The following is a 10,779-nucleotide window of genomic DNA, read 5'->3' as shown; positions in this document are numbered from 1 at the left end:
TATCTCTTCCCACAGTGCCTGAGAAAATAATTCAGACTGTCTGGAGTTTAGGTATTTTTTTTCCAACCATGAACACTGACTTACTGCTGACTCACTGCATTCTCTGCTTACAGAGTGCTGTCCATCTTACTGTCATCTCCGCTCTTTCCACTGACCAGACACAAAACACGCAATCCAGAAAACCTCAGGAAATCCTGGATGACTGCACTTTCACCTGAGAGACAACACAATTCCCCTCAGAGGACGTTCCCTAAAAGGTTGACTATCACGATTCCTCTCTTTGACTGAGATCAGCTATCCGATGGAATGAGAGTAGCAGAGAAAAAAGAGAAAATAAAGTGGGAAAACTAAGAAAACAGTTGGAGGAATTGAATGAAGTGGAGGTGGAAGAAAGGGATGCGGTATTCAATAAGCGCACGTCAATACCAGGCTGTGTGCTTGGGCTTTACTGTCACAGCGTGCCTTTCCCCATTTGTTTCCCATAAAGGGCCACATGGTAACATTTAGCTGGCTTAAAGCAGATCGGCGTGCGTTGTCTCAGGCCTGTAACAGTTGCTACTTGTTTTCCAGCTCTGTCTTAATAAAGTTTTCGAAAATATAAAGTCAGCTGCAATAAATAATCTTAATAATAACATAAAATGAAATATGAAATTGAAGCAGCGTGTTTGCCAATGGGAGAACAAACTGGGGATGAGACAGGGGCGGATCTAGTGGGGCCAGGGGTGCCCCTATTCAGCCAGTAGTCAATAGAAGATTGTATTTTCTAATCTTTTTGAAGTACACAATGTGCAAAGCTACAGAGTCAACAGTCAACAAGGAGTGACTTAAATATGCACTTTACTGAATCAGGAATTTTGTGGATGTTGACATAAAAATGGCCCCTCTGTGCATATTGTGGCCCCTTTATGGCCCCCGATGTAGAAATATCCTAAATCCGCCACTGGTATGAGATATGAGTGATGGAAAATACTCATCACCCAGACTGCATATGCACATGTGGGGTTTTTAAAAAAACTATGGAGAAGAGACAGGAGAGGGGGGAAAAAACAATAGATAAAAATAGCATCTTCAAAGCAATTCCTCGTGGCTCAGGGAGAGTCTTAAGTGCCTCAGCAACAACTCCGCTTCTTCTTCTTTTTTATGTCTCCTTGTGTTTTCATTCTGCGACAACATCTGCAGTCTTTGCGAAGGGAATAGAAATCACAGATGCACAGGTTATGAGGAGTGAAGTCATAACGGAGCGTTAAGTTAGTTTGGAGTCTCAATACTTTCTTGTTTAATGGATTAAACTGTGGAAACAATCAACACACAACTCTCACTAGACTTAAGAGGTAGAACTTTAAGGGCTAGGAAACAGAAAAACGGCCTATTTGTGTGTTTGAACAAGGTCCTTCAAGCGTGTATTAACACCTATTTTTGAGCACACTGGTGGTAATAAATTTCATCCTCTCTTTGGCTTCCTTGCGCAGTATTTGCACATACCCCTGTGTGTGTCTGTCAAGTTAAATTCTTGTGAACATATGGCAAAGTGATAAAGGTTTTCACAAATACACAAACCCAGCTGTCCATTCACTCCCCCCCCCCCCCCCCCCCCTGCCAAGTCATTTACATTGAGCTTCTGCTCGAAAACTAGATCCTGCCCCTTCTTCCCATCCAACATCCACATCGCGGGTCTTCAGGGTGCGTAGATATGTGCACGTAATGTATTGAAAGATCACCTAATGGCCTCCTGGGCTTATTGCATATACCCACAGCCCTCGCAATACTTCCACTTTTTAACCTTTTAAATGAGCACATACCCTCAGACAGGCGTGGGCAGAGGCTCAAGGCAGTAAATGACACTAAGTAATCCCATCCTATTACATCTTCCTCAGGATTACAAAGTACAAAGACTGCATGTTGCCATCGTTTGTCTAATCTTGAGCCAAATCAAAGCCAAAGTCCAGAAATTGGCTTCGGCCACTCTGCCCAACCACTGTTAATCGTCTTCTTCCTTCTTCCTAATTCATAATCTGAAAATAAACTTTTTATCTATGTTTTCTGGCAGCTCTGACCTCACCTCCAGCAAATAAAGGAATCCATTTCCCCCACAATATCCATCTTTGGCCAAAAAATGCTAAATGTACATAACCTCATACTCGGGTACAATGCAGCCAACAGCGAAGGAACATAAAGCACACAGCAACCTCTGGTGGCCGATAGGAGAATATACTATAATACTAAAACTGTAAAAGCAGATAAGTGTTTGATGCAATAGCAGCTATAAAATAGGATGTTAAGAGACTGAGGGCTTCCAGCAGCTAATAGCTGACAGATTTCCCCAACAGGAAATCCCTATCTGACCATCTCATCCTCTAAGTGCTTCAAGCAGACTCAAGAGTTTGGTACAAATGTTATTGTTCTGTCACACGGTAAAAAACTAAAAACATGGTTCCTGTATATCCAGAACAGATTTGTCCTTCTAAAGCAGCAGCTGTGTGTGTGAGTGTGTGTGAATGTGTGAGTGTGTGTGAATGGACGTCTGTGTTTTAAGTTATTGACGAGGTGTGCAGTGGAACCTAAATGAGAAGTTGTGTTCATTACTTCTGGGTGATGTAAAGACATTCACAGGTGTGACGACCAGAACCAAGCACTGCAGCCTTTGCTTTTCTGCACACACACACATATATATACACACACACACACACACACACACTACCACAACCACAACCACAGCAGATTACTTCCATGTACCCTGAACAAACACAAGAGAGACATTATGTCTGTTATTGTTTGCCTTTGCAGAGTGGCTGCAGTACACTCTGACAGCACCCTGAAGCAGAACTGACAAGGTGGTACAGAGGACACTGTGTGTGTGTGCATGTCTATCTATAGTTATGGGGGCCAATTTTGGTTCTATATCATCATTGTGAGGACATTTTGACGTCGTGAGGACATTTTGGCCGGTCCTCACAAATGAAATTGGCTTTTTGAGGGTTTGGACTTGGTTTTAGGGTTAGGGTTAGAATTAGGTTTGTTATTGAGCCTCACTCCTCTAAACTTCCACAGACATGCGAGAAAAGCCTCCTTTCAAATATGTTGCATTTATTTGACATTATGCATCTACATAAATTATCATGCCAGACAATTGGCAGCAATATAGAATGTGATCTTATTAAGAATTAAGAAAATGAAGCAAAACAAGACAAAAACATGAAAACATCACAATGTAGGGCTTTCCAGCATCGCACCGGAAAAAAATATATAACAGCCTACACATGGTCACACGAAGTCACATCATTCTTTTTAGAAAAAGGAAGTAAATTGAAATGTCAAATGAAGAAAAGGTGACAGATTAATGGTCCGAAGTGTTCTCTCACTCTGCACTGCCAAATTGAACCACAGGTCACTCAATACATTTTTTGTCACCCATAAAATAATCAAGGTAGCAGAGCTGTGTTATGATGCTCTGTTTACATAGTGTACAGTTTTTCATTCCTCTGGGATGAATGTAAATTGTCTCCTCTAACTCATAGCATTCTTCTCCTAACGCAGATAGAAAAGAAAAAAACAGGAGGACAAAGATGCTAGAAGTTAGGGAGTCTCTTTATAACATAAGCCATTGTTCCTTTCAAAACTTGAATGTGAAAGATCCAGGCTGTGGTGTTTATACAGAGTCTTTCAACTCTAATATAATATTCAAGATTGCAGGGAAACGTCCTATTGAGATGTTTTGAATTTGCTTCTCCTCCGGTTCCATTACTCATCCCCTGCTGGGAGATTTTCTTCAATCCTCTTGATGAACTTCATGCGGATTTCTGTAACGTTGTCCCCCCTCAGAGTGTCCTGGACAAACTTCACGTCCACCGCCATCTGGACCTAAAACACGATTCATGATCCGTTACGATGTCGTGCACAAAAACAACAACACACACACTTGCCCATTAAAGACCTTTATCCTAATTGGTTTCTGTTGTGTTGTCTTATTAACTCCACCAAGGAGGGTCTGTTTATCTTTATTGACCCAAGGAAGAACTTGTACTGCACTCTTTGTTAGTTTTACTAGTTATTAGTAGTTGTGACAGTAGCTGTGACAGTATTTACCTCTTTTTTTTCCTCCTCCATAAAATAAATGTGCAAAGGATTCAGACTACGGATGTATAAGTGTTGACCTTACCATCTCCAGTGACCCTCTGAGGGCCCCACACAGCAGGTTGGAGTAGATCAGCGTGTTGTGGTTGTCCGGTAGCTCCACAAAGTCGACCAACGGGTTGGTCTCTAAGATGAGGGAGAATTCATCTCCTGCCGGGCTCCAGTTGGTCACACTGGGGGTGGTTCCCAGGTACATCTTAAATGCAACCTAATCAAAAGAAAACACAACAGGGTGAGGAGTTGGTGAAAGATAAAACACAGCAGGATTACTCACTTGAAAAGTAATGTCTCGTGGTGAATTAGTTTGTGCCACGTCCCTTGAAGATAAGAAAAACACATTTTTTGATTTTAGATTGGGACAGCTACAAAAAGAAACAAGCTGCAAAGCCAAAGTTAATGACACATTTCTTCTATTATCCAGAACACATGCTAAAACGAACTGAAGTATTATTATTACAGGTTACAATGGCCCAACGCTCTGATATGTCTTGTCCACTAAGGTTTTGCTATTATGGGACTTACTCCTGACATCAACTGAGCCTGTAGATCATTGCTAAACCAGTTTGACTGATGGACTAACCACCTTCACTGATTTTCACTTTCTTCACAGTAAAAGTCATCATCTTTGAAGGAAGCTTTTACTTGTGAAGCAGCTGCAGGAAACCTTGTGTTTGTATTAGTGGAATACTGACAGGAATACTGACAGTGTTACCTGTACACACCATTCTGGTCACTGTCGTCTGTTGCTCCTGTTCTTCTGCAGGACGGACGACAAACTGGCTCATTCAATTAAAAATGCGATGAAGCTAACAAAATGCCAGCTCTGCCCCTCCAATCAATTACAACATGGAGTGGCAGTAGGAAGATTTTGACTCATAAATGTAAAACAGTTGCACGCCCAGTATTCCTGCCTTAAATCAACACAATTATCTTTGGGGAAAAAACAAACACTGAAAATATAAAAAATAATGAAATAATTCAGGAAAATCTGTTTCTGATCAAATCACAGGCCTCGTATATTAAACTGAAGAATGACTGAGGTGATTTTGGCAACAGGTCATGTGATATCCTGAGGCAAAGCTGTCACCGTGCCTTCCAAACCGCTGTCCCATAGTGCTCCTCCGTTTACAGACATCACCCTTCACTTCATGACCATGAGCCAGCTCCCTGAGCTCGTGTAGAGTTACAGCTGTGGTATGACTCCCCGAGCTGCGAGCTGCAGCAACACCTTGAAAACAGCTGGAGCGCTGAACACACAATGTTCACTGTCTCCCTGCGTCCTACTGCCTCTCCACAGAGAGAAAATACAGAGAGGACGGACTGGAAGTACAACTGTAATGTAATCAGCCGGGTAATTCGGTAAATGACAAGACGACTGACTCCTTTTAGTAGAGACGCAATATAACATGCTGTAGTTGTTTCAGTGCTGTAGCCAGTGACGATAAAGCAGAAAGGAGGTATCACTGAATACAGAGCGACTTTGATTCCACATGTAAGAGAATCCTCACCTTCTGAGTATCAAGGTAACTATCACACAAAGCAAAGAGGAATGTGATCTTGGCCTCAAATTTAGGAAAAGGCAGAGTAATACTTTCTAGGAGCTTTGTCATCTGCTTGGCCACAATCATCACTTTTCCCTCCTCCTCCTCCTCCTCCTCCTCCTCCTCCTCCTCCTCCTACTCCACCATCCTTCTCTTCTGTCTCTGGTCACTTTAGGGTGTGTCATCAAGTTCCCCTCTCTCTAATCTGTCCTTCCTGTCCTCCCTCCTGCTCCTTCTCCCTCCTCCCTTCAATCTTGGGAGAGATCCACGGTCACGCTCTGATTGGCCTGGAACCTTCGCAATTACCTTCGCAATGACATCTGCCGTTTCTCGGAAATCCTGACACCTGCCGATGCTGGAGCGTGCCAGGAAGTCCTCGATGAGACGCACTCCGATGTTATAGCCCCTATGGAAGAGAGAAAGACAGAGAGAGAAGCAAGAGAAGGAGAGATGAAGTTATTCTGCGTCCTCTTAGTCTTAATAGGCTAAAGCACAGACCTGCAAATGGTCGGGTAGAGGCTCATTTATGCTCAACGTTACATTTGTATACACATATATGCCTTCTGTCTGTGTGTTATTTTTGTTCGTATTTGTGCACATCTTCTGAAAACTTGCAGATACAGACAAAACAGCAGTACCACTGGAAATCATGAGGGGGCAGTGTAGCATCTAGTTCAAGCGAGACGAGAACAACATCGCCATGTTTGTTGTCGCCCTCAAGTGGACTGTTGCTCAACAACCATGGCAAGAAAAAAAGAGGCATGGAAGTACATGGGCAGTGACGGTGACAGTTTGAGACAGATGGATCTCTTCTCATACATATGCAGCATAAATGAGTCCAAATTTTTCAAGAGAAATCAGAAATTAAATGAATGTGCAGAATTTGTAACATCTAAATCAGCTTATATGACGCCTAGTCCGCCACAAGGATTTATTTTATCGTTAAAGCTTTTGACACCAACTTTGATCCCTTCACTTCTGCTCAGATAACTGTCACTACTGAGAGTAAAGACTAAATTAGACAGTGGTGGACACGTTTTCAGTTGCTTTGTGCTGCAACAATCCACAGATACTTTTCAAAGAACACGACTCAACCACCACAAGTGGAGGATGAGGAGGTCACAACCCATTAGATGTGACTGTGTATGTAGCATCTGTGTTTAATCGTGGGTGACAGGTCGAGTCGCCGGACAAATGACATATGTGCAGGTCTGGAGTTCATATGGGAATAATTGCCGGTAACAGGTGGGGTCCGTTAGGAGTTAAAAGACAGTTACTAATGTTCCAAGTCATTTGTGGGTCATACACTTGGAAAATGATGACAATTAGGATTGGAAGTCTGAAGACAACTGATGCGTCCTGTTTAGGGTTGCAAAGGGGCGGAAAATTTCCGGTAAATTTCCGGAAACTTTCCATGGGAAGTTAAGCTCGGGAATTTTGGGAATTTTGAAAAAAAAAAATGTACCGCAAATTAAACGCTGAGCAATAAAAACGTCATTCAAAACTCTATTTTAAAGATGTATGGAATGCAGCACACGCTGCACCTTGAATTTCAACCCTGCACTGTGCATTTCTCCATCACATGCACAGATAATTCCCAGCATCCTGCACACTACAGCATTAGCCCAAGGACTAGTCAGGTAAGTTTTGATGATATTACTGGGGAAAATATATTAGCATGCTGATTGAGGATTGTTCATCTGTTCATCTAGCCTATTTCTATTCATTTATCCATCAATTGTAAAATATTTTTAAAGACGATTCCAATTGTTTAGCTAACTATTTATATCTCTGGCATTGCATTAGTGTTTTTTACAAGCTTTTTTCTCATCTTATTCTACAGAACAATGCCACGTGCACTATCTCATGTGTGGAGACATTTCACCCCAGCCAATGTAGAAGGAAAGGCTGTGTACATTTGCAAATACTGTGCAAAGACCTATGTTAAGAATGCCACAAAGATGCAGAAGCATATAGTCAAGTGCCCAAAGTTTCCTCAGGGCTCAAATCAGCTCATGACAAAACAAAATGTTTATATTTATGTCTGTATATGACAAGGTAAATACAGTTAGTATAAATTACCCACAAAATTTCCAGTTTATTCCCGTTTATTCCCATGGAAAGTTTCCAACTTTGAATATTCCCGGAATTTTGCAACCCTAGTCCTGTTCCTAACATGGTCTGTCTCTGACCAGTTGGCAGAGAGGGCAGTGCAGACTTGCTGCCTTCTAAGGCCAGGTAAGAGAGACCTCATCTCACAGAGATTAAGCTTGCTGCACAACCAGGAAAGCAGAGTTCATTCAGTCCAAAGTACTCATGACATCATGACAGGATATTTAGAATTTTTGAGTTATCAACCAATCACTTTACCTAAATCTTATGAGTGTCTAGTCAGACATTCCTGAGGTTTTTTCTCTACTAAAAACACAAATCAGTGTTCACCTCAAAGCTCTTAGACTCTGAGAAATAACAGGATTCTCGGGGAACCTCCGACACATAAGTGTGAGAAATAAAACCTCATTACGTCATCCCTCTGTTCCAGTTTGTGCCAAAGTACATTATGATCAGAGAACAGTAGAATGTTTCAGAGTGGTGGGAAGCTGGGAGCCAAACGGAGACACACAAATCAAACTCCCCCTCTCCTACCTAAGTTAAACAAGCAAACCTTTAACATTGATTTACATTCTTAATATGAACTTAGTGAAATATATATTTATACTATGATATACATTTTTTTGTTTGAAATTTAGCCTAAATGAAAACATATATGTTACCAATAAAAGGTTCATGTCATAATAAACCAAATGAAATTATATATGATTTTTAAAAAGCTTTGCGTGCATCATTCAATGGCAAACACTATTTAAATTAATGTATTGTTCATGTAGCACTATTCAAAACTCAGGAAGCCAATTATTTCACATCAGTTCCACCGCTTAGTTTCCCCCCGTTTTAGTTACTTTAGAGAAACAATATTAGTTACTGTATTTTTTGTTTCGCATGGGATTTCTCTGGCTTCGCCACAAGTAGATTAGGGTCCTGGTCAATTGGCTGAACGCAGGGTGTACCCCGCCTCTCACCCAATGTCAGCTGGGATTGGCTCCAGCTCCCCCTGTAACCCTCAAAGGATAGGTGGTGTAGATGATGGATGGACAGTATATGTTGGCACTTTTTGGTTTCATTTGGTTTGGCCTCAGTTTGAAGTGATTCTGCCTCTGATTATCATCCCTTTTTTCTCCTGTGGTGGTTATGAATTATATAATGTTATCTATAAGTCTAACTTTGCCTAGGGACCAAGGCGGGAGCATCCTTCCTACTTTCATGCTGTGCTCCTTCCCCCCTTGACAAGGACACAATAAAAAGTGCATACTTACATCTTGTCCAGTTGTTTATTGACTTCCTCGTCATTCTCGTAGTCTTTACAAAGCTGGGTGACCAGGGCCCCGTAAGTCAGTGTGAACAGCTCAGAGTTCTAAAAATATAAACAACACAAATTTCATGTTATTTAGTATAAACTAATTAAAGGCTCTGGAAAAAGCCAAGAACACAGATACATTAGGTTTCTTGTGTCATGGCACATCAATAAGCTAACCTCAAGGATATGCTAAACACATCAGAGAGCGTCCAGTTAAAATTACGTACTACTTACATGATCTGCCTTAAGTTTGTTAAAGACCCAAACTGATTCTTGGCAGTGGCCATGTTAAAATACATACAATACGTTATTGATCACAGAGGCGATTCTGTTCATTCACAAAGACAACAACACAATAAAAGAGCTTCAGTTCAGTTATGTTGAACTTAAAGTGCAATGTCTTTAAAATACTACAGACCAAAAATAAATTAAAAAACAGGCATCTAGGATTGTATATAAACCATCACTGGGCCACTTCCTGCTCCAGGGGGTTAACCAGGTCGGCTATGGACAGCTCCTGGTGCTGAAATCACACCTAATATTAACCATAAGATAAAGATTGTAACTATTGATAAACACATTTCATTAACACTTATTATTAATAAATATAATGTATAAGATTTTCAGATTAAATATTTCACTCTTCACTGCAGCTGTAAATCTGCCACACCTCCCTATTCTATAGTACTAAATAAAACACTGGTCCACATCAATAACTAAATATTGATCCTGTCATAACACGAGAGTTGTTGATTCCTTTCCTTGTGAATAACTTTATTATTCACATGAAATTGAGTTCAGCTCAGCGACAAAGATGTTTCAGTCATTTTGTTTTGATATTGATATGAACGCAGTGAGGGGGGGGGACACACGTCAACACATGCAATGTTCAACAATAATCTAAATACTTATCCTGTTGTTTTAAAAGCTGCTCAAATCAAACCTAGCTGGGTCAAACAAAGATTTGTGGCTGACGAGGACTTTAATCCGAGGTGAACCAGAGAGCTAACGCTATTTAGCTGCGGTTAGCATTTAACTAGCTAGCCACGCTAGATTGGGCTTTGACGTTGGTCGCCTACCATCTTCTTGCTGTCAGTTGTTCGGTTGGACTGCCGGGACATTGTGGACACAGTTACAGGATTAACCAGGAGGCGACTCGCGATTAATCCTTTATTTATTTGATTCTGGCTGAACTGTTTGTTTCCGCAGTGGCCGGTGGAGTGGCTCACTTCCGCCCAACGTCAAGCACAACTAGGATGACAGCGTGGACTTCCGGTGTTATCTCAGAGCTAAAATAAGAATCGAGGGAAGTTATTGAGAAAAACAAAGCAGGACGGCAAAGGAGAAAATGAGAAAACAGATCTAGTTAAAACTGAGTTACTGTTACAGCTTATTCTTCAGAACAGCGTTCATTTTCAACACGTGAAAAACTCTTCTTAATTTATTTTGAAGGTGATTTCCGGTAATGCTTTAGCTAACTTTGACTACTAGCTTGACGTCAGCTGTCTCACCAACTTTTCTTCTGCAGTTTTACTCTCGACAGGTCAGACATCGCCCTCTAGCGTCCTGGAGAAGAACAGCAGACCTGTGTTTCACATGAACGTCTCACGAGTGACCACAGGGTGGCAGTACAGCTCATATATTAACAGTTAAATAAAACTAACGACCTCATATTTTCTTTATTGCAGCTTG

The 10,779-nt window shown here is 41.2% G+C and overlaps 1 protein-coding gene across 1 annotated transcript; it reads right to left on the bottom strand.

Moving 5' to 3' along the window:
- Positions 1–3,063: 3,063 nt before the first annotated feature.
- On the bottom strand, positions 3,064–10,345 carry trappc3 (trafficking protein particle complex 3). Its single transcript, XM_034601129.1, has 5 exons — positions 10,167–10,345; positions 9,047–9,144; positions 5,979–6,078; positions 4,157–4,339; positions 3,064–3,858 (listed from the first exon to the last, which is right to left on the bottom strand). The coding sequence occupies exons 1-5, from the start codon at positions 10,206–10,208 to the stop codon at positions 3,739–3,741; spliced, it is 543 nt and encodes a 180-aa protein (XP_034457020.1). The 5' UTR covers positions 10,209–10,345; the 3' UTR covers positions 3,064–3,738.
- Positions 10,346–10,779: the final 434 nt, after the last annotated feature.

This window comes from Hippoglossus hippoglossus, chromosome 11 (genome assembly GCF_009819705.1).
Source record: "Hippoglossus hippoglossus isolate fHipHip1 chromosome 11, fHipHip1.pri, whole genome shotgun sequence".
In the NCBI taxonomy this organism is placed as follows: Eukaryota; Metazoa; Chordata; class Actinopteri; order Pleuronectiformes; family Pleuronectidae; genus Hippoglossus; species Hippoglossus hippoglossus.
Note: the sequence above shows the minus strand (reverse complement) of the source record. Positions and strands in the feature narration are given on the sequence as shown.

Bases quoted from the DNA above. Each gene is read 5' to 3' on its own strand.
- trappc3 (XM_034601129.1), bottom strand. From the start codon at position 10,208: ATGTCCCGGCAGTCCAACCGAACAACTGACAGCAAGAAGATG. The intron at 6,079-9,046 runs GTAAGTATGCAC...TCTCTTCCATAG, and splicing joins AATAAACAACTGGACAAGAT to GGGCTATAACATCGGAGTGC. The intron at 3,859-4,156 runs GTAAGGTCAACA...ATCGTGTTTTAG, and splicing joins TCAGAGGGTCACTGGAGATG to GTCCAGATGGCGGTGGACGT.